Source organism: Salminus brasiliensis, chromosome 19 (genome assembly GCF_030463535.1).
Source record: "Salminus brasiliensis chromosome 19, fSalBra1.hap2, whole genome shotgun sequence".
Classification (NCBI taxonomy): domain Eukaryota; kingdom Metazoa; phylum Chordata; class Actinopteri; order Characiformes; family Bryconidae; genus Salminus; species Salminus brasiliensis.
In genome coordinates this window covers 12,279,295-12,305,248 of record NC_132896.1, presented here as the reverse complement: position 1 = coordinate 12,305,248, position 25,954 = coordinate 12,279,295, and the positions used below count along the sequence as shown (strand labels likewise).

General features: G+C 41.4%; 2 protein-coding genes across 3 annotated transcripts; both read left to right on the top strand.

Annotated features, from left to right (window-relative positions):
- The first annotated feature begins 268 nt into the window (after positions 1–268).
- On the top strand, positions 269–20,803 carry atg2a (autophagy related 2A). Of its 2 annotated transcripts, XM_072663540.1 has the most exons (42): positions 270–802; positions 1,223–1,385; positions 1,487–1,636; positions 1,817–1,919; positions 2,557–2,695; positions 2,942–3,133; positions 3,249–3,348; positions 3,496–3,669; positions 4,966–5,108; positions 5,544–5,619; positions 5,734–5,986; positions 6,260–6,401; positions 7,101–7,199; positions 7,431–7,592; positions 7,840–8,104; positions 8,420–8,507; positions 8,623–8,791; positions 8,930–9,072; positions 9,217–9,353; positions 9,443–9,597; positions 9,672–9,822; positions 9,993–10,177; positions 10,269–10,349; positions 10,845–10,951; positions 11,175–11,267; positions 11,353–11,423; positions 11,554–11,630; positions 11,722–11,892; positions 11,973–12,099; positions 12,588–12,814; positions 13,011–13,240; positions 14,428–14,563; positions 14,677–14,892; positions 14,982–15,083; positions 15,925–16,009; positions 16,086–16,239; positions 16,366–16,435; positions 16,872–16,954; positions 17,233–17,354; positions 17,469–17,623; positions 18,585–18,737; positions 19,194–20,803. In XM_072663540.1, exons 1-42 carry the CDS (start codon positions 632–634, stop codon positions 19,428–19,430), a joined length of 6,057 nt encoding a protein of 2,018 aa, XP_072519641.1. In that variant the 5' UTR covers positions 270–631; the 3' UTR covers positions 19,431–20,803. The 2 variants fall into 2 exon arrangements, with proteins under 2 accessions (XP_072519642.1, XP_072519641.1); XM_072663541.1 differs by lacking the exons at positions 17,233–17,354; positions 17,469–17,623; positions 18,585–18,737; positions 19,194–20,803 and having other exon boundaries at positions 269–802; positions 16,366–16,497; positions 16,872–16,919.
- Positions 20,804–21,760: 957 nt separating this feature from the next.
- On the top strand, positions 21,761–24,445 carry trmt112 (tRNA methyltransferase activator subunit 11-2). Its single transcript, XM_072663545.1, has 4 exons — positions 21,761–21,941; positions 23,571–23,672; positions 23,777–23,869; positions 24,083–24,445. Exons 1-4 carry the CDS (start codon positions 21,867–21,869, stop codon positions 24,182–24,184), a joined length of 372 nt encoding a protein of 123 aa, XP_072519646.1. The 5' UTR covers positions 21,761–21,866; the 3' UTR covers positions 24,185–24,445.
- The last annotated feature ends 1,509 nt before the right edge of the window (positions 24,446–25,954 follow it).

Genomic DNA, 25,954 nt, shown 5'->3' with positions numbered 1-25,954 from the left:
AAAATGATTGATTGATTGTTAGACCAAGAAGTTCTTCATACATTAGTACAAAACTTGAGGGTAAAAAAAATATTTTAGCGGGAACGCTTTACTTAAACTAAGGGAGCAATTTATAATGTGAACGATTTATTAAGTTGAATGAACGTTAAGTCTAAAAAATAAGTTTTCCCTGAAACTGTAGAGGCTCCGTACACATGACCTTCTCAAAATGGCCTCTTTTAACTGCTGACGTCCAAGACCGTGCGTCTGTGATGACGCAATGACGCTCCACTGTACCAGTCCGAGTATGAAAACAATAAACAAGGAGAAACGCAGGAGGACCTGTCGCTTACTGTCGATATACATTTTTTTATGAAAAGAAAAAGGTGTTTTACTGAGCGACCAATTCTAAGAGGATAAGAAACTGCACTCGAATGACTCGAATAATTTCGGCATTTTTGTGTCAGAAAAAAATAGGAAGTTCGCTAGCTTGTGTCCGAGCTAGCCACCCCTCTCCTCTGTTGGTTACTTCGTTACGCGTTTAAGCGAGCCAGCACTTGGTGTTTATTGTTATGCAGTTACCGGAGGACTGTTGTCTCGCTCGTTTTTCTCCACCACCTATTCACTCCCTCACCCCTCTTTCTCTGGCCCTATGTCTCGGTGGCTCTTCCCCTGGTCGGGCTCAATAAAGAAGCGGGCCTGTCGGTACCTTTTACAGCATTACCTCGGGCACTTCTTGGAGGAGCGTTTGAGTTTGGAACAGCTGAGTCTGGACCTGTACAATGGCAGTGGAGTCATTAAAGAAATCAACCTCGACGTGTGGGTAAGTCCGCTCGTTCGCCGTCCTTGTGCAGGCCAGTGTGCTCTAAAGTAGCCATGAGACACATCTAGAGAGTGTTTCGCAATTTCTAGGAAAGCTGAGAACAGCCGTGTCAATGTGCACATCCTGGAGAGTGTCTGAGAAGAAATAATAGGTATTTTTCTGAGGCAGGCCTAGCTAGCTAGCTGTTAGATCCCTGTGTATTACTGGAGTTGTACATAGACATTGGTGGCCACACTGCTCTAGACATTTCCAGCCCTCAGATATACTCATTACATTGGTTATTAATAAGTTAGTGCGTCCAGGAATGAAATAACCATCAAGCAATAAAAAAACAATCAATAGCTTTTTACTGGCACGTCTTGTTTTTGTACCTCTGTGAGCTGCTGCTGTTCATTATCTCCCTTGCCCGTCCTTTCACAGGCGGTCAACGAGCTGCTAGAGTCGCTAGGGGCCCCCCTGGAGATAGTGGAAGGTTTTGTGCAGAGTATAGCAGTGACGATACCATGGGCTGCCCTCGTCACTGACCACTGCACACTCGAAGTCACTGGGCTACAGATAACATGCAGACCCAAATACAGAACCAGTGAGTACCCAAGAAACCCTCGTGACACGTTCTGGGCGGAGGTTGTTTTGTGTAATGAAGCATGTGTTGCAGATCATTTGACCCACATCTTGTTGTTGTAGGTGGGAGCTGGGACTCTCAAGGTTGGTCCTCATGCATGACCTCCAGCATGCAGCTGGCCCAGGAGTGTCTGAAGGACCCACCTGAGACATCTGAAGAGCCACCTGCCCCACTAGAGGGGCTGGAAATGTTTGCACAGACCATTGAGACAGGTGTGTAGCTGCTGTTGGATGTTTGTAGGTCCTGTTAGCCAGACATGTTGACAAATAGTGTAACTGTGTTAAATCATGGCTTACTGTACTTACTGACAACCGATATGTGAAGGTATGTTTGGTTGTCAGTCTGACTATTTTACAGTCTAAGTCTAAATGTCCTGTGTCTGTACTGTTTAGTTCTCAGACGGATAAAGGTCACTTTCTTGGACACGATAGTGCGAATTGAACACCAGCCCCTTGATGCTGAGACTGGGGTTGCCTTAGAGATGCTGATTAAACGGTAGGAATAAATGGACTTGCCACAACACTGTCTATTAAGTATTGCATGTCATGCTTTTCAAAAACCTTTCAAAAAGTATTTTTCTTCTTCTCCCTTCTAATCTCTGTGTAATTGTACCTCAGTCTTGTGCTGGTCTGCATTTATTTTCAGCATAAGAGGTTTTATCTTTCATTTAAATGGGCTAATCACCTAATGTACTGTATTTTATGATGATGATCATCAACAGTGCACTTCTGGGTACACTGGGTAGATTTTGATATCAATAAGGCAATTATTTGGTCTTTTTGTAATCCTCTGCACACTTGATGCAAACTGGCTTTAAGAGAAAATGAAGAATGCTTAAACAGATGCATCGCTAGCATGGCTGTGGACCTGGCCTTTTTATTAATGTGACTACATTATATATTACCAGTGTAGACCCATGTGAACCTGAAGATCCAGCTAGTCTTGTTGGAACTACATTAAAGTGACTAATACATAAAAGTTTTTCTAAATCTTGAAATGACCATGTTCTCAATTAGCTTACATCACCTACATTCCACAAAGAATAATTTTACCTATTGTATCCAAGACTGAAGGAAAAAGCATTTTGTAACTCTAACTGATGTACCTGTAACTGATCTGGCTCATACTGCAGGCTGGATTACTGTGACGAGGCTGTGCGAGACTCGAATCAGACAGTGCCTGTAGATATCCACCAGCCCCCAGCCTTCCTGCACAAGATCCTCCAACTAAACTCTGTAAAGCTGTTCTATGAGACTCTCGGAGAACCACAGGTGAGCGTTACGTATGGCATGAGGAGTGGGACTGAGAAATTGTATAAGTGGTTGACTGAGAGTACAAAGTGAAACTGAAACAGAACAAAGCTTTAATGTTGTAAGCTCATGGTAATACAGGAAGATCTGAGCAACTAAGATGATCGACCAATCATTTTCCTTTCTAGGTGCCTGTAAAGACTGTAGATTGTAACATGTGATGGGCTGATAATAATCATGTTCCTTTGGGTGTCTCTTGGATTTCAGGGACCTCTTATTCCTGAAGAAACTCAAGCTAGTAAAGATGATGATGATGATGATGATGATGATGAACGAGCGAAAGACTCTACCCCTCAGCCCTTACGGACGCATCCTGGACCTCTGCTCATTGGGAGCTGTTCTGGCTTTATGGAGACCATTGTCAAAATCAAACAGAATGACATGCTTCCAGGGCCCAAGGTGTGTGCAGTCGTTACTAGGCAGAAAATGTGCTGTCTTACAGTTTATTTGTTTGCTATGCAGCAAACAAACCACTAGTTCATTAAACGTTACTGTCGTATTTCCACTCTTTCAGCTTGAACTTGATGGTAAGGTGGGCTGTCTGCACTTGTTGCTGTCCCCTAGTCAGATTATTCACTTGACAGACCTTCTGACTGCTCTCTGCATTGAGACAGGTAACATGCCCTGTTGAACTCAACATTGTTACCTTCATTATTCAGCTGTCCATATGTCCTTCCATATTCATGGAATATTCATTTTGCTCTCTGCTGTGCACTCACACTTTCTCTCTCTATCTCTCCTTTTCTTTCCCTCTTTTTCAGAGGGTAGCAGTAATGCTCATGGTGGTCCTGGCGGCAGCAGTCATAGTAGGCCTCTGGGTTCAGATGATCTTAGGTTGATAGAGGAAGATCTCAGTAAGCAACTCAGCGTAGACATGGCAGACCGCGATTTGGAGCTGGATGCAGATCCTTACATCAGTGGCCTGGAAAATGGAGGTGGGCTTACTGTGTGTGTGTGTGTGTGTGTGTGTGTGTGTGTGTGTGTGTGTGTGTGTGTGTGTGTGTGTGTGTGTGTTACATACATTTTTAGTAGCATCCAGCAACAGCTTCACAGAGAAAGGGTGGAACTATTTACCAGTATGTCTGTAATTCTGAGCCAGAAACCATTTTTATATAAACATTACACCTACAGGAGTCATATGCATTAACCCTATAGCATTATCCCTCCTCCACCGAACTAGTCAGGCAGGTAACATTCTCCTGGTATTCACTAAACCCAGACCCACCCATCAGACTTCCAGAGAGAGAAGCATGATTTCTCACTCCACAAAACATGTTTCCACTGCTCCAGAGTCCAGTGGTTGCATGCTTTACACCGCTCCACCCGATGCTTAGCATTGTGCTTGATTATTTAAGGCTTGTGTGCAGCTGCCTGGCCATGAACACCCATGCCATGAAGCTCCAGGCGCAGTTTTTGTGCAAGTGTTAATGCCAGAGAAAATTTGGAATCAGCAGTGCGTTGATGACTTTTATCCACTATGTTCTTCAGCACTCAGCGGCCTTGTTTACATGGTCTGACACTTTCTGGCAGAGTTGCTATGGTTCCTACAGGCTTCCACTTTTCAATAGTACCACTCTCAGTTAATTGTGGAATATCTAGGAGGGAAGAAATTTGATGAGCTTATTTTTTGCAATGGCTGCATCCACTTACAGTACCATGCTGGAATCCAGTGAGGTCTTTAGAACCACCCATTCTTTTTCTAATATGTGTAACGGCAGACTTCATGTCTAGGTGCTTGATTTTACACAACTGTGGTAATAGGACAACATGAAACACCTGAATTCAATGATTGAGTGTCCCAGTACTTTTGTCCATGTAGTGTATTTTTATTAAGAACATAACTCTGCTCATTTAGATCGTTTAATATTTTTCTATGTATTATGATTAATCAAAAAAGCTGTTAAATGGGTTCATTCTGAATGTAATTTTTGTTTGATTTAAATAGATTATGAATGTAATAACGTCATATATACAACGAACAAGAATATTTTGTCTAGCTCTGGAATGTTTTATGGCGATATGGAGCTTTTGTTTTGGAAAACATTACTTCCACCTAATCCGGTGTCTCAGTCCCAGCCACCACGGGGCTTGGTCAGTGTAGCTGCATCTAGTCACCTCTCTATATTTTGTCCGTTAAATTGTAAACCCTCCCCCCCCCCACATGGAGTTTCCGACTTTAGTTTACTATTTTGCAGTTTTTAACGTGTTGTGTTTGCCATTCTCTGTTTCAGAAATGTTTTTTTCTATGGGGCCTGGATATATGACGAGCAGTGTGATGTCAGCACGCTCAGGAAGTGAGCTCTCAGATAGTGACATGGAGTCTTCGATACACAGCCAAAGCAGCCTGGCTCAAACACACCCTCTGTCTCCACAGGTCAGCTCTGTGTGGGTCTGTAAGGTGGAGTAGTAAAAGAATATGTTCTCATAGGGATGATGAAGTGCATATGTAAATCTGTTGTGGATATAGTCAATGCGGTGTAGTGTGGAACACAGAATGATTGCATGTATCATAAAAAGACAATCAGTGTACAATAGAAGCATAAAGTACATAGTTACAAGTAGCTGATTGGTTATCAGCCATTAATTTATTAATTTATTTTTGCCAGTATTTTTGCTGGTGCAGTTTTATCTGCATTTTAATCATCTTGATTCCTAACCTCAAAATATTAAATATTATGATGATGTGTATCATGGAAATGTGATGCATCATTGTGATGACATTGTCAACCATTTTTTTCAGATTTGTTGTGTGTGATTTATTTTTTCTTTATTGATGTCCTAATCAAGTGTTTTGTGTGTTCTTTTTCAGGGAATGCTCAACTGCCCCAGACGTTATCCTGTACCCGGTACCTTATCCAGCTTGCCTCAATGTAGCAGGCCTCCACGTACGTTACCCTTCTTCCTAAACAATACATATACAAACACTCACATTTACTAATTTCTGAAGGATCTCTTGAAACCTCTGGAAACCCCTGTTCTTTCATGCCTTTCTGTAATAGGGCGCTCCTCCCATGGTGCCCAGGCAGAATCCATGAAGCCTGACTCCTTGTTCCGCCTTTCACTGGGCGGAGTCACTCTGACTCTACTGGAGCAGGAGCCACCCCTGGACCCTGACGGCCTGTCCTCAATGGCTGAGGTGTCACGGGTGTTCTTCCACGAGTTGGCCTTCTTCAGAGACAGTATGTTCAGCGAGAGAGATTTTCAGAACCTGAGAGGCAGCTTTGCTAAAGCTTGCCCTCATTCTCACCTCAGGTACATTGTCTCTATGTCTCATATCTCATACTCTCTCTCCGGCTCCCTTCTTCACTCTTTTCTTTTCTCTGTGTCTGAACGGAAATTACCATTTAAACAAAATCATGAATAAGCAGTGATTAAATGATAGAACTCCAGTTGTATGAGAGAAACTGCACTAGCCCGGTCTTTAATAATATATTTGTCATTTTCAAAGTCAGTGCACAGTATACTTTCACACCATGTACAGTGTTTTCTTTTCTTTCAGTTCTGATGCTGTGTTTTCATTTCTAGGCTAACTGGAGCGGCAGTACAGGTGGCATGTGAGATGCGTAGCTCTGGGCGCCATGCCCGTAGTGTGACTTCTGACCTCTCCTTCAGCAGGCTGGAACTGCTGGAGTGCCTGTGGGAGCCTGGCAACCCCCAGTACATCGAGGTAATGTACACACAGCAGTTTCACATCACAGTGAATCAGGGTGACTGGAATTGCAGTGTCACCTTTAAGATGCCTTAATGGTCATCCAGGGTTAGTAGTGATTTATACAGCTTTTTTTTAGGTTATATATACCGTATAAGTCGTGTTTCCTTGACCTTCTGGTAGTGGACAATTCAGGGATATGGGATGTATTTTTATATGCATGCGTTCATATTTATTAGGCACAACCTCTGAACATGCAATGCATTTCGTCTCATTTAAAAAAAAAAAAAAAAGATTATTATTTATTTTATTTAATCCTAGGAAACACACTGCCACACGTGTCATTCTATACATTGTTTTTCGATCTGTTTTTAGGTTCTTACTCATCTAAGCTACACTCATTCAGTGTTACCCAAGATATTTAATGTTCTAAATACCTATTTGGAAGGGGGGGGGCATTTTACCCTTATAGCCAATACTCAAGGCATTAGCCTGGTTCATGTTTATCTGCTCCAGAGAGTTCTGAGGGAATATGGATTTTTTTTTTTTTTATATATATACGAACATCCCCCTGACAAATTAATCCGCCAATCTGAATACAAATAGGTAATAAGTTAAGTTAGCTTGAACTGCTGCTGGAAAAATGTTTTCTGCTGTTCCAAAAATACAAAAAACTAAACTTTCACTTTATTGCCTGTCTGTGTGTTTTGTCTTTAGTTGCTGCAGTTCCAGACTGCTGGTCTCTTTACTGTGGGCGCTACTGCCAGACCCTGTGCACAACTACACTACAGCTTGACAGAGAAACACCAGCGAAAGGTGCTGAAGTTCACTTCATTTACTCCATGATTACACCTGGCTATTCTTAATTTCTATGCCTATGTTGCCCATTCTCCGCAGTCAGACTTTGCCAGTCAGCTCTACTGGACTTTAGTCACAGATAATCATGCATCATAAAGAAGCTCTAGCCCAAGCCCGTAGAAATGATCTGTCTCTGATGTGTTTGGTTTAACCAGCATGATTAATAAGTGTATTGATACTGTTCTGTAGAGTGGACTGAAGCAGCGCGTGGTGCGCAGGGATAGCTCTCTTCGTGTAGAGCTCGGCGACCTAACCACTGAGGTAGACCTGGACACACTGGGCAGAATTGGAGGCATTATACAGGCCCTGAGCCACTGCCCCAGCCAGCCTTCAAAACCAGCACACACACAGGTCCTGAAATATGCTGTCTCACTGGTGAAGTTACAGAGTTACAGTCACTTTCTGAACAACAGAACAACTGTGTTTTACAATTTAATTCTCAGCATTGATATGCTTTGATATACAGCATCCCCTGTGGCTGTGATAAACTGATCGTTGCAGTATTCATCTTCTGTATCACCTTATTTTCTCTTAATCTCCACTTAGATGTATTATATCTTTTTGTAATATCTTCCACCTTCCCTCCATCTCTCCACAGACTCAGTCATTAGAAGTGCACTCCTCTCTTACTGTCCTGTCCCCCCATGTCATGCTGAGACTTCGGTTCCCCATTCCTGATCTTCGACCTGTAGACCTGAGAAGGCCCATTAGTGAGCGGGCAGTGCGTAAAGAGATCCTGAGTCTGGAGATATCCAACCTGGAGCTGAAGTCTCAACAGGGTCCAGACATACAGGAGGACACGCCGTCCAGTTCCTGTGCCAGACTAACACAGCTGCTTGAGGCCACCTTCAGCGACATGCATGGTGAGTGGGGCAGACTCACACATATGCTTTCAAACAATCCTTGTGGTCTAAAGCCCCTTTCACACTGAATGTGTCATTTGATGCTCCTATATAAGTCAATTAAGTCTAATACACTGCTTTGTTATTTAGTGAAGCTTTTCAAATCACACAAAAATCTAAAAACCGCCTGTGTCTGGTGTCAAATGGGCTTAAGAAGCAGTGATTAATGATATGTATAGTTCTTTCTAAATAATGCAGTCTTTTGGAAACCCAATATTAATAATAATAATAGTAATAAAGATCATTATTTGTTTCATTCTTTCCACTTTTCCTTAGGAGTATATGAGTGTTGGCAGGGAGATTCCTTCCCTTGTATCCGTGTCCAAAAGAGTTTGGACCCTCTGAACCCAGATGGCATGCCTAGGTGTGTGTGTATGTGTGTGGGTGCCAATTGTGTAAACTAAACCTGAAACTATTCAGATTTTTCAGTAGATACTGAATTTACTGAGTTGTTTTTCTTTCTCCCTCTCTCTCGTTAGAATTGTTGTGCGTGTGAGTGGAGAAGCAGGTACAGACAATAGAGGAGTAGGTCTCGGGGTGAACAGGGATCTAGGGCTTGGCTCTGTGTCTATGGAAAACCCCTGTGAACTGAGAGAGAAGAACAGCTCCCCTTTCTCATCCAACCAGACCATGTTTGAGACTGAGGAGGTAGACTTTTTTTTTTCTCCTCTATCAAAATCTCTTGTCTGTCTGATCCTGTTATTTTTTTTATTTTAGATTCTTCTCATATCTGTGTTCCTCCACTGTCACTCTCTCACACACACTTTTTCATATTACGGTAATTAGATGGTGATTCCAGCAGATCCAGAAGAGATGAAGGAATTCCAGTCTCAGTGCGTTGCGCAGTGTCAGTATGTGGTGGATATCACACTACCTGTGGCCTACATCCTCCTGCCTTCCAAAGAGGCTTTCCAAAGCATCTACAATAGGCAAGAGCTTCTGCCCTTAACAAAACTTATTTTTACTCTGTGTTCATTTTGCTCTTCCATACATTGTTTTCTAGGTTTGACTTTCGTGGTTTACATTTTCTATGATATAATCTTTTCTTCTTTTTCTTTCTGTGCATTCCTCAGGATCAATAATGATTTGTTAATGTGGGAGCCCCCTCCTCCTCCCCCTCTTTCACCCACAAAAAGTTCTCACATCCTCCCACAGCAGAACAGATCAGACGATGATGAGTTTCAGCTCTGCAAATCTGCCTTCAGACTTGGTCTGTTTGTATTTACAATCTCCTAGTCTCTGTCAGTGATTTTGTCATGTTAAATATATGTGGTTAATGGATCCCCTCTCTAATTGTAGAATCTGACTCCGACGAGGAGGAGCCTCAGCTCTATTCAGCCAGCGAACAACGGAAAAAGAGGCAACAAGAGTCTCAACCTGACCATGCCCTCAGTCTGCTCTGTTTAACTGTGCTCATTGGCAAGGGGCGCTTACAGGCCATGATGGACACCAAGGTGAGCAAATCAACATGTAACTGAAAAGTAAAGTCAGATGATAGAGTTTTTCTCATATACTGCTTCTCTCACAGAATGAGGCAGGACGAAGAGTAGAGCAGTGCCATGGGGAGCTGATGCTAGACTTTGAAGGCGGGAGGATTTTCAGTGTAACACAGCATCAGAATGATCCCAATCTGAACTTCTTGACGATAGAGAGCAAAAAAGTTGATCTCTACCATAAAGGTTAGGTATTAATAGAACTGTCTCTTTTTCTAGACGCAAAGTATCTCTAGTATTATGTTTTTTGTGTTTGTTTTTTTTAACACACTGCATGAATTGCATTTAAATGCCTGTTTTCTATAATTAGATGGAGAAATTAAAAACATCATCTTCATGTTTTCTTATCCCTGAAGCCGAGATCCCAGACTCCCCTATCCCTGTACGATTAGAAATGCCCAGGTTCATTCCTCCAAAACATCTGGACCCAACAATTTATCCAACAGAAGTGGGGGTCAGCAGTGTTTGTGGCAGAGAGACAGATGGCCAGATGCTGTCAACTGCAATCAAAATCACGCTAGACCTCCAACGCAATGTCAAGGTTTCTATGTACTTTTAATCCACTGTTTTTGAGTAAACTCTAAATTAAGATGAATATTTTTTATTCAACTAGGTTGAATTGTTTTCTTTAGGAGTTTCTGGTTGCCCTCCGACTCCAGGGTGCTACTTTGCGACATCATATGGCATTAACCAATCACAGTTGGCATGAGCAGGTACCACTTTCTTTATTGTGGAAGGAATGCATAGATACACTATATGGACGAATTGGGACACCTGCTTGTTCATTGTTTCTTCTTAAATCAATGTGTTTGGCCTGTTTTTGGTGGAGCAACTACCTCTACTGTCCAGGGAAGGCTTTTGACTAGATTTTGGAGCATGGCTGTGAGGATTGCATTTAACAACGAGAGTGTTAGTAAGGTCAGGATATTGGATGATTAGGCATGGTGTCAATATGTTCATCTGCTCCAGAGAGTCCTATTCTGTTGGCAATACTTTTCTATAGGGACTAGACAAGCTGTGTATGCATGTGCATTAGCACATCTGTGTCAGTAAAGGGTGCAACTTGAAGTGTCTGAATACATTTATTAGAAGAGGTGTCCATAAACATTTGCACATATAGTGTATCAGCAAAATATTTTATTTTATTTGTATTATTCATCTAATGACTGAATTCATCAATATGCTCTGCCTGTTTCTTCCATGTTTAGTTGGTTGATTTTTTGGATGTCATTGACGACGATATTTTAGGATATACTGCTCCTGCCATCATTACTGTCTTGCACACACACCTGGCTACATGCGCAGTCGACTACAGGTAAAAAACAAAAAACAAAAACAATTTGTGGAGTGCAGTGCAGTAGGTGATACTAGATAGAGAATAGAGAGAGGATAGAGAATATCTGTGTCCACTAGTGACCCAGCGATGTAGAAATAAAGCCTTTATGCTTAATATAATTTCAACAGTTTCAGTTATATTAAATGACATGTTAGCATATTTTGTTCTTTTGTCTCATTTCCTCTGTTTTGGTCCCACTCAGGCCCCTGTATCTTCCATTGCGAGTGTTGTTTACAGCAGAATCCTTCTCTTTGTCCAGTAATATCATTGTGGATACTGCTACCTTTCACCTCAGGTACTGCACTTTTTGATGTCATTAGTATGGTCATTCAAATATACTGTATTGGTGGAGCCTGATTTTTTTAAAAACTTTTTATTAGGTTCATCCTGGATGACTCTGCGTTGTATCTTACTGATAAATGTGAGAGCGAGACTGTGGATTTGAGACGAGGTACAGCGTTTGATTACTCATATATATGTGCTATACTTTCTATTCCTGTGAAACAAGCCTACAGTTCAGTTTTTGTTATTTTCCATAATGTGTACTTCTATGGTACTGATCTATTTTTCTTGTTCTCCAGACTATGTTTGTGTATTAGACATTGACTTATTGGAACTGGCCATTACTACATGGAAAGGCAATGATACTGGCAAGTTGGTGAGTCTCATGGTGTTTACATCAAGCCTTGGTTTGGATTAAATTTCAGCTTAACCTTCTAAAATGTTTGTCTTCACTCTCCCATATTCAGACACAGCCTCTTTTTGAGCTGCGCTGCTCAAATAATGTTGTTCATGTGCACACATGTGCTGACTCCTGTGCTGCACTGGTGAACATCCTACAATACTTAGTTTCCCAGGGTGACCTTCACCCACCCCCACGCCACACCTCCCCTACTGAGATTGCCGGACAGAAACTTCCGGTGAGACTCTTGACACTTTTTTTTATTTTATGCTTGTAATGATTAGAAATCTTATGTGGTGCTTATCTTGTTTTACCCAGCTCTCAGAAACTGCTGCATCTTTACCCCCCTGCCCACCTGCCGAGACAGCAGAGATCAACCAATATGATCTTACTGATGCCTTGATTGACACAGAAAGGACCCAACGTGAAGAGGACCAAGACACTGGTAGGTATAGCGAGGCAGTAGCCAAACTTCTAATAATTGCTAATTGTTAGGGTCATGGAAAGAGGTATTGTTAGTTAATGAAAATTATGGCTTAAGTAGAAGTAGCCTACCATCAGCACATATGATGTTTCTTTGGTCAAAACTAAAAAATAGAGGTGTGTGCAAGGTCAAATCTGCTCAACTGCTGTTACTGAAAAAATAGACTTAAATAAAACTGTTTGGAAAGTGGAACTGAGTAAAAAGTACATCAGTTACAAGCTACTGTATATATTGCAGTTAGAAGCTACTATTATATAAAATATTACATTAGCTTGTAACTATTCATCATGTAACTATTTACTGGAAACTTTGGGTTAGGGTATACACTGTATGTGCTTTAAGTAGGGAACCCACACTGCCGTTTAGCATATTTGCCCACTGGTTTATCCATAAGCTAACCTTGACTATTAATTGTTACTTAATTTTCTAAACCTGTGTTTGATTTGCAGACTCTCCTACCTCAGTAAAGCGAGGCTCCCCTGTCTCTGTCTACTTGTTCCCTGGAGAGGCCCCCAAGTTACGTACCGCTGTGCCAGAGGGGGACATGTCCGAGCTTGACCACCTTGTGGCCGCAGCAACAGAGGCTCATGTAGATATGATGTCTGAGGAGGGCTCTGAGGGCTCTACAGACAACGATGACTTCTGTATTCTAGAGGCTCCTGGCATGGGCATTCCAGTAAGTTTGCTTTACTTGCTTTATTTTTTTTTATAGATTTTATTGTTATTCCTTTTGCTACCTAGCCCTTGTCAACTGTGCCATTTATTGACTCTGTATTTTCTTTTTTATTATAAAACATTTCTCACCTTTAATATGTGTAATGTTAATTAATATTAATCCTCTAAAAGTCACTGAAAGTCCCTTTCCTTTACAGCCCAAAGATGGAGAGCCAGTGGTGACCGTGTTGTGTCAGGGTCCTATAAAGGTTCGTGATGGCTACTTCTCTCGACCTCGGGGCAGCTCTGACCTGCTGCGGGCCCCTTCTCGCTTTCCAGTTCCCCAGAGCAGGGTGGTACTCCGAGAGGTATCTATCGTCTGGCATCTCTATGGAGGCAAAGACTTTGGAGGCAAACCCACCTCTGCTCACACACAACTCAGTCACCGGTGAGAGAAATTCCAAGGATATTATTGATTTGCCTGTTTGAGGCTAAATGGAGGTCTGATGACCTTAGCCTTTCATAAATGCTATTATGTGGCTGTCTTCTCTGCAAATTGTGGGTTTTCTTTACTCTTGCCTCGCCGACGTCTCTTCTTGGATGACTGCTCACCACCTCAAACTCAACCCCAGCAAGACGGAGCTGCTGTACATCCTGGGAACTGCTGGACCAAGAAACGATCTTGCCATCACCTTTGAGAACTCACTGGTCACTCCTTCTACTGAAGCCCGAAGCCTTGGTGTAGTGATGGATGATCAGTTATCGTTCTCAAATCATGTTGCAAACGTAACTCGGCCCTGCAGATTTCTTCTGTACAACATCCGGAGAATTCGACCCTTCCTCTCTAGAGAGGCCACCCAGGTGCTTGTTCAGTCTCTTGTCACTTCCAGACTTGACTACTGCAACTCTCTTCTGGCTGGTCTCCCTCTGCGCACCATCAGGCCCCTGCAACTCATCCAGAATGCAGCGGCACGGGTCGTCTTCAATGTCCCAAAATTTAGCCATGTCACTCCACTGCTGCGTTCTCTCCACTGGCTTCCTGTAGCTGCTGCCCGCATCAGATTCAAAACCCTGACGCTGGCCTACAAAGCCAAGAACGGTCCAGCCCCTCCGTATCTGATGGCAATGGTCAAAAGCCGATCCGCACCAAGAGCCCTTCAAGCTTCAAGTACGGCTCGGCTCGACCCGCCATCCCTCAAAATCCGCAGAAGACAAGCGTCCAGGCTTTTTTCTGTCCTGGCATCAAAGTGGTGGAACGAGCTGCCCCTGGGTGTCCGAACGGCCGAGTCGCTCGCTGTCTTCAAACGCAGACTGAAGACCCACCTCTTCAGAGAGTACTTGGATGAATAGTTCTATGGTCGCCTTATTGTATTGTGTTTAGCAGTGTCTAAGCTTAGAGGTATCTTTTGAATTATTAGCCTATTCTAACTAGCTAAGGCTTTTCTTGGGTAAATAGCAAAGCACTTTGAAAGTCGCTCTGGATAAGAGCGTCTGCTAAATGCCGTAAATGTAATTGTAAATGGTGAACCAAGTATGTGAGAGCAGTACAATACTGTTTCATTTATTGGGTCTTCAGAACTGAGGTTTATGCCCGCTTTCATATATGTCTATAAAATGTTTCTTTGCTTTCTCCAGGGGACGTTCAGCCCCTCTGGGAGCCCGTGGTTCTCCCTCCCGCTCAGCAGGCTCCTCCAGGCCGCAGAACTCCTGGCGATGGGTGGGAGGCAGCGGCAGACAGCACTCGCTGCTCATGGAGATACAGCTAACTAAGGTTTTGAATGACCGTTACCCATAGAAAATAGGATGCTAATATGGTACTTTTGCTAGCAATAATTGCAACAGTAACATTTGTTTGTAACATTTGACTCATGCTTGTCATTTCAGGTCAGTTTCCAGCATGAGTCATACCCCGTGGTGACACCCCCTGCTGTCCCAGGGCAAGATGTGGAAGGACCAGGAATAGGGGAGCAGCCTCTTTCCCGGCAGGTGTTTATTGTGCAGGAGCTGGAGGTGCGCGACAGACTGGCTTCCTCCCAAATCAATAAGTTCCTCTACCTGTACACCAGCGAGAGTATGCCCCGCAGAGCCCACTCCAACATGGTAACCAAGAACAGCAGCAGTCTTCAAGACCTATGTTCAGTAATTGCTGCAGTATGTGTGTTTAACATAGCTATGTATGTGTGTTGTAGCTGACCGTGAAGGCTCTGCAGGTGCTTCCTGAGTCTGGGCTGGGAGGGCCAGAGTGTTGCCTTAGAGTCAGCCTGCTGCCCCTCCGACTTAACATAGACCAGGTGAGAAGCATTTCGTTTTACTGTCCCCTGCCATAGTAGTGTTTACTAGTAAAGAATCCGATAGACTAGCGGCATAGACTGTTCGGGATATAGAATTTGTCTTAAATTAGGCATGTGTCTGTAACATAGTAGTTAAATTCAAATTACCAAAGGTGTGTTTGTTCCCATGTCTGTTTAGAGTTAGCTAAAAAAAGATTTTTTAAATAATTATTTTTATGTATTGTTGCATAGAATATATGCAGTGTGTTTTCCATATTTAATATTATGTCAGTTGATGTTTAATCTTTTGCCAAATGAAAAGAACAGCTCAGTAAAAAGTGGTTGTAATGTAAAGTTTTTGGGCGCACATCACCACAGTGGCAATGATATGCTTAGGGTCAATTTTTGACTTAAGATACGTCTGTCGCTGTATTGTTGCGGCTTATAAGCAGAAACATAACAAATGCAGCATTTGCAGTATTATATATGCAGTATTTTTGCTAAATGTACAATGTAGACCACAATAATATGCTATAGTAACTTTTAAAAGTTAACAGCTAATTAAAAAAATCTGTGAGCAACGTTAGTCATTTACTTAATAGTAGTTACATTAAGTTATATACAATACAGACATGTGTAGCTTATTTCCCATAATGGGAAAAAAAAATAGGAACTGCTTTACACCAGTGTGAAAGCGCTGTGGAAGTGCTCCGACAAGAATGATGACCCAGCTGTACCTGTAAAGAGATCTAAAGAGTGACAACATGGACACTGGGAGAGTTTTGCTTTTTCGTCAGATGTGTTTTATGAAACAATGTGTTAGAAAACTCTACTTTAAAAACATGCTTTTTTATTCTTCCAGGATGCACTTTTCTTCCTGAAGGACTACTTTAGTAACTTGGCTGCTGGGGTTAACCCCTACCTGCCTGTTGACCCAGCAGTTGAGGGTAAGCCTAAAAAAATTAAGTGGATAGATGCCTGTGTATTGTGCAGATTCTTATATATTGTCCCTTTGTTTTGTAGTAAAGGCAGATGCTACACAAAAGCAGTCAGAGGAGGCAGAACCTGTCTCTGGATTGGGCCCTGATCTCACTGCTTCTGTGGAGACAACTTATAGTGAGCAGAGCTCCTCGTCAGCTGGCTCCTCATCTTCTTCTGACCAGCCAATCTATTTCCGGTAAATGGAGTACCAGCTGTACAGTATTATTGCAACTAATTTACATATTTTGTCTGATCTCTTGGTTTGTAATGTGTTTTGATCAAGGCTTGTATAACATGTGTCTCTCTTTTTGTGTCTTGTCAGTGAGTTCCGTTTCACCTCAGAAGTGCCCATCTGGCTTGATTACCATGGGAAACATGTGGCCATTGAACAGGTGAGGATTCAGGACCTTCAGACGATTCTACATAAGAGCAATTAGACAATACTGATGCAGAGGTAAAAAGATTTTGCAATGCAGTCCATAAGTAATTGGTCAGTGGTACAGTTTTTGTGCTCTGTTTTCCAGCATATTGGTTTAAAGTAGTGGTGGGCAACTCTGGTTCTGGAGAGCTCACTTCCTGCACAATTTTGTGCTTTTCCTTCTCAAACACACCTTATTCAGCTCAACTGCTAATTGCCAGGTTTAGTAGGTATGGTAGAGCTGGAAAATCACCAAACATATATACATTCCAGCCCGCGGTTGCCCACCCCCTGCTTTAAGGGGACCTTAAATCCTTTAGAATTTAATGGCTGTGTTCAAAACTGGTTATTGCTACGTTACTTATACAGGGCACTTTATCTAAACATTCTGCTGTCCTGCTGTTTCATAGGGAACATTTGCAGGGATTCTGATCGGCCTGGCCCAGCTGAACTGCTCAGAACTGAAGCTGAAGAGGCTGTGCTGCAGACATGGGTGATTACCTTAATTTTTTTTTCATGTCTATTGCCTTTGTTTTATACATCTGAACGTGTTTCTGTTTTATACCTAGTATGTTTTAAAGTGGTTTGCCAATCCTGATTGTATTAAAGATAGTTGCAGCACATAAAAACGACCACTTTCCTTTTCCTTTCCAGTTTTTAGCGTAGTATTTCTTGTATTGGGTGACGCATTCATGTTGAAATTTTGAGATAATACATACTCTGTGCTGTCTGTCAACAAAAGAGTGGTTCATGTTTACCTTGTTCTGTTAGATTGCTGGGTGTTGATAAAGTCATTCAATATGCTGTGAATGAGTGGCTAACTGACATCAGGAAGAATCAATTACCGGGCATTCTGGGAGGTGTTGGTCCAATGCACTCTGTAGTTCAGCTCTGTAAGTATGCATTCTACAGCACTGCTTTAACCTGAAGTAATCTAAACCAATCTCCCTATTGTATCCTAAATCGATTATGGTTTTCTCTCTCTGCCCCCCCCTCCCTGTCGGTAGTCCATGGGGTGCGGGATCTGTTCTGGATGCCTATAGAGCAGTACAGAAGAGATGGACGCATTATCCGTGGCCTTCAGAGGGGGGCTGCTTCTTTTGGCACTTCAACAGCTTCTGCTGCCCTGGAGCTTAGCAACAGACTGGTGCAGGCTATACAGGTACATTCACTCACATGCACTACTCTTGATATTTCATTCTAATATGGCCTTTTTTATTTTTGACCAGGATCGTTGTTATACTAAGTGTCTGATTTCATAATGAAATGACTGAAAAAGTGGCCCTTTAGGTTATTTAGTCAGGTGGGGATTTTATTTTGGAATACACAGTATAAAACAGATTATGGTCTTATAATGAAATTCCCAAATGTCATGTCTTTTTGAGAAGAGTTTTACAGACATGCACATTAGGGGTGGGAATCTCTATTTGATTATGATTTAGATGGCCGGGATGCGCTAAAGATTATTGATGCTTCTTGATGCATCTATTTTCTCTATACAGGATTTTTAGTTTTCTGACTGTTTCACTCGACTTGGTACAAGTATTTGTAAGGATCCATAATGAATTTCCAGATAGTCCCGATATCTTTTTATTAATAAAACAAATGGAATTGATGTGGTGAGTCAACGGCAAGGTTTAGCAGTGGGGCTGCGGTGGAAAAACAGTAATTCCATCTTACACCTACCCAGTAGCTTTAACCCAGGGGCCCAGTTGAACATTGATATGCTGGAGCATTCTTCGCAACTAAAAATAAATCTTTCTTAGTGATCTGCCGTTCCTCTGCTACAGTCTTTAACAGTTCAGCCTTATCTGCAACTGTATGGCTCTCATTCACCGCTCTTGTATGGAGCACATGAGGTGCTAGCTGCCACTCATCAGAGGTAAAATGTGCACTTATGGTGACCTAAAATAATCGGGTAATGGATGTCCACGTGTCACATTACAGCTATCATACCCACTTTCTTTACTGATTCCATAACTTCGGTTTGGGTCTTATTGTAGAGTTTGGGGATTTGCAGTGTCTGTAAAATATCAAAATTTTACCCCCTAATGCACACCACTGGGACTTAATCACTGATATCGTGGGAGTGAAAATGTCACATTCGAGTATTTGTTCTGCAGGCCACGGCAGAAACTGTGTATGACATCCTGTCACCAACTCCACCCTTGACGCGCTACATCACAGAAGGACGCCCCACCCCCCGTCCCAGACGGACCCCCCAACCGGCTGACCTCAGAGAAGGGGTGGCCAAAGCCTATGACACTGTCAGAGAGGTATCCTTCTGCCAATTTCTTTCAGTACTGATTAGAGATAAACTGTATATGTAAATAATGGGTAGACACGGCTGATTCTGGTTATCACTTAATGTCGGTCTGTCCGTCTGTCCATCCGTCCGTCCGTCCCTCCCTTCCTCCCTCCCTTTCTCTTAAATTCTGTTGCTCTAATTATGGCTTAAGATGAACTGCTGCTGCAGCTAACTCAATAACGCAGTGCTCCTCAACCCTGCTTCTATAAGCAAGCCTGCTGCTCCGCACGTTTTTGTATTTCGCCTTTTTTGACACACTTCAACTCATTTAGCACTTTTTAATGAGTTGCTTAGTTAGGTCAGGTCGAGGGCAGGAAATACACTAAAAACGTTTCCACAGCCAGGGTTGGGGACCACTGTGCTCTTGCATGACATTAATAACTCTTACTCGATCTGATGGAGCCATGTGTTCTTTGCTTTGCAGGGTGTGATTGACACTGCTCAGACCCTGTGCGACGTGGCTTCTCGTGGGCACGAGCAGAAAGGTCTTCCAGGGGCGGTCGGTGGGGTTTTGCGTCAGATCCCGCCCACCGTGGTGCGTCCATTAATAGTGGCTTCTGAGGCCACGTCCAACCTGCTCGGAGGCATGCGGAACCAAATCAAACCTGATGCGCGGAAAGAGGACTTCTTGAAGTGGCGCACAGAAGATGGCCAAGAATGACAGACTGTCAGAGATGGTTGCTAAATGACTCTTTCTTTTTGCTAGTGCAAATGTTTGAGTGACCGTGCAAGTGTGCAAGTGAAAATGTGAGTATTAATTAAGACATGATGATGATGAAGGAGATGAAAACCAATCTGTCGCTCAGCAAAACCTGAGATGTTTTAAGTGGCTTCCAGATGTTAGTTGCACATTTTTCATGTTCATGCAATGCAAACATTTTCATTGAGCACTTTGGTACAAGCGAAGCTGTGTGTAGTAGGTAGCCAAGTGCAATTCGCTGCCATCTCATCTGAAAGTATGCAATCATATCGATCTTGAACACTGTTTACCGTTTACCAAATGACCTGTTACTTGTTTTGTTTTTTTTTCTTCTGGTATTACACATGGGGCATCTAGGATGTTTAGCTGTCTTTCTCTAATTATTCAAATTGCTCAGTATTTCTTTTTGTCCTCTACAACAGCTGTGACCTTGTTCATATGGTCAGCGTAAGGATGTGAGACGCAATTTCTGTCAGCAAACAAACTATGGGAGGCTGTATGAAGGTGACCCTGCCATGATTATTACATAATTTTTTTTAATCGTAGGAATGTGAATCATCCTCCACCTTTTTACGTTTAAAAACTTCAGACTATCCACAAACTATGACCCTGGTGTTTATTGTGCCATATTTGTGTTCACCATTAAGGTGAATAACATTTGGTTTGAACATTAGTTTGACAACATCTGTCTCCTCCTAATGCCAGTATACGTGCTTCTGTAGCACCTTCATGCTCGTTTTCTAATCAGTTACTACTTTCTCTTTTGATTATTTAGTTTCTAAAACTTTGCTTAAAAAAAAAACTTTTTGTCCATTTTCCCAAATTCAAACTGGCTTGGCTCTGCCTTGTTATTGCCTTCCTCAGTTTTAAAAATGTTTTATTTTGTAATTATGATTAACAACATGATTCTCATATTCGTTGTGATGTAGTCCATGTATAGGGGATAGCTTTCAGCGACTGAAAGATTGGAAAGGGGTTTGTGGGTAATACTTCACACTTTTGGTTAAACAATACGATTTAAGGGAAGTGGTGTGTGTGTGTGTGTGTGTGTGTGTGTGTGTGTGTGTGTGTGTGTGTGTGTGTGTGCACGCGTGTGTGTGCGGGCGCGCGTATGTACACTGTGTCTTATGAGTGGACGAGTGAGGAGGTGCATGTTTGTGGGTTGATCGTTGTTTTGATGGGGTGATCCGTTGGCTATGTGACTCAGCTCTCAGTTACATGTTTGGTTTTTTTGTGTAATTACTACTATATCATAAGCTGTAAGAATGACCTGTATAATACCAAGACAATGTGTAAACAAATTAATAAAAAATAATAAAACATGTACATTTGAATGAGGGTGTAGGAATGTAATTTCTCTTGTATGTGTGTTCACAATTGTGGTTGGCTGTTCACACACACTCCCCATGGGCATGAATATCATGGCAATATTGGTTTTTTGGAGTGTTAAGGGGGCATGTATATGGCACATTTTAATAGAAACATTTTGGGAGGTTGCTGAGGTCCAAATTGTAAATATTCCTACATATATTATTAATTCAGTGATACTTGAAGGTCTTTAATGTCTTAATAACTTTCCAAGCTCAAGGCCTCTTAACTTCCTATTAGTGATCATGACTGTGTACAGACAGTAGTTTTCCTTTACCACCTGTTGGGAATGGTGCTGGGCAATAATGCTTTGGGGTTGTTTTGCTGCCAGTGGATCTGATAAATGGTACTGGTACACGAAGTGAACTGAATAATGACAAAATATGTATATAAGGTAAAAACTTGGACACAGCTGGGTGTTCCCATAGGACAATGACCTTAAACACACATCAGATGTGATTGTGGAATTGATACAAGGGCTAACATGACTTTCCAAATTTTTGATCCTCAAAATTACTGAAAATATGTGGACTGTGTTTGATAGTTGGGTCCATTCCTAGAAACCAACTCATATAATTCAACTATGCCAGAAAGATGAGTGATTAAATAGTCAACCAAAGTTCTGGCAGAAGCTTTTTGATGGCTGGCCAAAACGTCTGGTCACGGTGCAACTATCTAAAGGACATCTCACTAAATATTACATGTGCTGTATGAATATATTTAACTCAGTAGTTAGTGGAGGGTTTCTATTAAAGATGGAAAAATCACTGAAAGCACATTACTATGAATTTCATGTCCATGCTGAGTGTAAACATCCGAGCTAAGCTACAGCTCGTCTTTGCCTGTAATACTGAATCCACAGTTCCGCTGAACGTCCTGATGGTGGCAGTACGTCCCATTATGTTGGTTGAAGCCGCCGTTTAATCCCAGAAGAAGAAATACACGTGAGGGGCTAAGGAAAGCTAACGACTGAGCGAAACTGACCCCTTATTTATTTTCCTCAAACGTGTCGCTTCAGCTACCACAGATATGAAGCTGCTGACGCACAACATGCTGACCTCGCACGTGAAAGGTGTAACTAAAGGATACCCACTCCTAATAAAGGTAAGCAGGCTGGGTTCAGTTCAGCAGTCAGATAGAAAGCCCAGCATCCAGTACTCACTAACACTCCACCCTGTGATGAAGCTGATGTTGGCCTCTAGTTTGCCAGTATGTTGGTAATTTTCCTTTCCACCTTGCTGCCATGCTGCTGCTGCTGCTGCTGCTGCTGTTAACTGTGGCGCATTTGGGCCAGGAGCTCATTGTAACGTTAGCTAGTGTTTATGTGAGAGATGGTCAGTTCCAAGGGACAGGGGAGTTGTCTGATTGTACCCTGTATTTTACATTAGCAAGTGGCACACTCGTCTACTGGCTGCCAAAGGGTGGTTCGATTCGATCCAGTAAATGATTTGATTATATTTGATATTCTCAATATATTGTTTGTATTGATCTCATAGTGGTTGGTGTGGCGCAACAGATTACACCACTACCTGCCAGTGAGCTACCACACCATGTGGGAGACTGGGGTTCGATTCCTGGTCTGGGTGACTATGCTGTGCTGCACCAATAAGAGTCCTTGGGCAAGACTCCTAACACTACACTGACCCACCTCTGTAATACAAGTAACCGCTCTGGATAAGAGCGTCAGCTAAATGCCATAAATGTAAATGTAAATGTAAATTAGGATTGTATCCATACAGTTGGTGCTGTTTGAGAAATGATGTGCAAAACAGTGCAACTGAATAACAAATCAGAATCAATAGGATGCTTATTTTATTCTTGAAAATGCACATTTTCACAAATACAATCTTACTACCTGTATTAGGGCCAATATCTTATGTATTCTTGTACCTAGAGCTGGACGGTGTAGTAAATGCTATATCACAATATTTAAAGACATTTTTAACAATATAGCTACAGAATTTATTGCAATATTTTGTCATGTAGACAAAATGCACATACAAATACTCATGTAGTACCATGATATTTACTAAAATATGCTGCACTCCATTCAATTAAATAGGATTGACTACACTTTTTGTAATGAAATGTGCAGTTAATCTGTATTCTTTCAGCACTGATGATCTCCACAATAAACCCGAAAGCATATTGCGCACCAACATACGATACAATGTTGTCATATATTTGTGTTTTTGTCTACTAGTACCTCATATTTCTGGAGGTTTATGTACCAAAAACAACCTTAATACATTTCCATTTCCAACATCATTTATGCCTGACATTACACAGCTTTGTTTGAAATATCGCTGCTGTCCAATTAAATGTTCTCCTTTGTTTTAACCCTGTAGCTGCTCTGTACATTGTGAATAATTCTGGATAAATAGACCAGTAGAAATTCTCTAATATTACTTTGAATGAACCCTTAATTTACTTTAACTTCTATTCAGAATTCTATTTTGAACTCTTATTGTTTTTCACTGGACAGCAACAATATATGACCACTGTTTTGATTGGCTGTCATGTATCAAGCCCCATTCTAATAGTAATGCAGGCTATAAGATTTCTGTTAACTTCATCTTTAATGTAAACTGCTGTAAACTGAATAGTTGAATATTTGTAGATGTGTTTGGTTTTCATGATGTCACAAAAACATGAAGCATGAACAGAATAAATGAGTTGAGAGGGGAGATTGTATTGGGCTGTCTTGTTCATTTACTGCTGTCCTTTTTGAAGGCTGTAGAGGTCAAAGTGAACGAAGTGGAGTTCAACCCTCAGTTTGTGAGCCGAATGATTCCGAAGCTCGAGTGGAGTGCTTTAATCCAGGCAGCAGAAGGGGTAAGATTTGTGTGTTTTAGGCAGCATACTCTTCTTTTTGTGGCTGCATCACTGTTTTAGGTTGTTGCCAATCATGTCGGTGACCAAGTGATCTTTTTTTATAGCTGGGATACCTGCAGGACCTGCCGGGCACACCCATATCCAACTATGAGAATGATGTAGACTTTCTACGCAAAGTACACAAAGTTCTGCTTGAGGTAAGATGCAGCTGTACTCAGCAGCCTTAAGTAAAAGTCAGTAGTTTTGTATGTCTTCGTTTACCTAATCCCAAATGACTTCAGTGGTTGCAGCATGAACAGATCTCTCCACAAGCTAATATCACTGATTAACTATTTATAAATATAAATATTTAAACTGAAAAGTAATTGTAATAAACTTGATTATCACTGCTACTATTTTCTTGATTATAGGTGGAGGTAATTGAGGGTTCTCTACAATGTCCGGAATCAGGCAGAGAATTCCCCATCTCTAAAGGAGTCCCCAACATGCTGCTCAATGAAGATGAGTCATAGTTGATGTTTCATCACCTTTTCCACTCAAATGACAAGTAAAACATCACTGGTAAAAAAAAAAAAAAAAAGGACTGAAGCAGAGCTGAATGGGATTGCAACCAGTCTTTAAGAAAGCATGGCTGGCAAGAATTTTAAAACGATCCCTAATTTCTGCAGCTCATGTGTGCTCCAAAGGAAATGCCCTTGTTCTTTACTGATGTGTTAAATATGCTTTGTAATATACTTTTGAAATAAATCTGTATTGTCTTACAAAACTGATAATCACGGTCATCTGTCTTTTGTTAATTACACAGCTTTACTGTAATGTAACATGCTTTGTGAGCTCTCTCTTTTCTTTGTAAGTACAATTTACGTAACATATACAATGTAAAGAATATGACTCAAAAACTCAAATCAACTCCTGTGTAGTAATCTACAGTGACAGCATTTCACCCGAACGTCACACTAATTGTGACGTTGGGAACTTCTGCCCTCTGGTGGTGTATTTTTACTCAGTTATATTTGTATATGTGCAACAGTTATCTTTCTCTGTCTATAGTCACCAAAATGTCTTTTGTGTACTGTTCCACACTGATGTACTACAGTGTTTATCACACTTTACACACTAGAGTTGATTCTGTTAATGTAGCAAAAGACACCATATTCACTGAAACATAACCATATTAAATGGCCAAGATGGAAAGTCAACTGCATGTGTGCATTTGCACATCTGTGTCAGCAATAGGTGCAACTTTAGGTGGCTGAATGCTTTCATTAGAAGGGGTGTCCATAAACATATAGTGTACATGCTGGGAATTGTATTTGTGTGTGTATATATTTATATATATATATATATTTGTGTGTGTGTGTGTGTGTGTATATATATATATATATATATATATATATATATATATATATATATATATATATATATATATATATATATATATGTGTGTAGGCCCTGATTATTATTACACCATATGTTTATGGACACCCCTTCTAATGAAAGCATTCAGCCACCTAAAGTTGCACCTATTGCTGACACAAATGTGCAAATGCACACACGCAGTTGACTTTCCATCTTGGCCATTTAATATGGTTATGTTTCAGTGAATATGGTGTATTTTGCTACATTAACAGAATCAACTCTAGTGTGTAAAGTGTGATAAACACTGTAGTACATCAGTGCGGAACAGTACACAGGTACGAAGGTCGACACACCTCTGCCTTGCTTGAATGGTGTGTTCTCTTATCTTTCCCATGTTGAAGAGTGGATAAGAGAAATAAGCCTCTGTGCCACATCATATTTATACCCCAGAGAAAAAAGGGTATAACAGAAATGACAAAAATGGTTCAATTACAATTATTTTTAAGGAATTGTTAGGGGTCCCAAAATTGGTGGAACAGCAGATGTTATGAATTTTTTTTTTTTTTTTTCCACTTGAGATTTTGTTTCTGCAATAAAAATTTAACCAGGGGTGCCAATAATTGTGAAGGGTGCAGTGTGTGTGTAGTTATATATATATATATATAACTACACACACACACTGCGCTCTTCACAATTATTACCACATTATTATTACCACAATTATTAACCACATTATCTCTAAATATGATCAAATATCCTAAAACAAATGGATGAATAGATATAATGTCAATAATTTAGCACTGAAAATCAATATCATGGAATACTAGCACAGCAGTACCCTGTGTCACCCAGCACTACCTCTGAGCTGCCTGTGCTTCCTGTGATTGGTCTCATTTGAGAGGCATTTTTAAATGACTCTACCT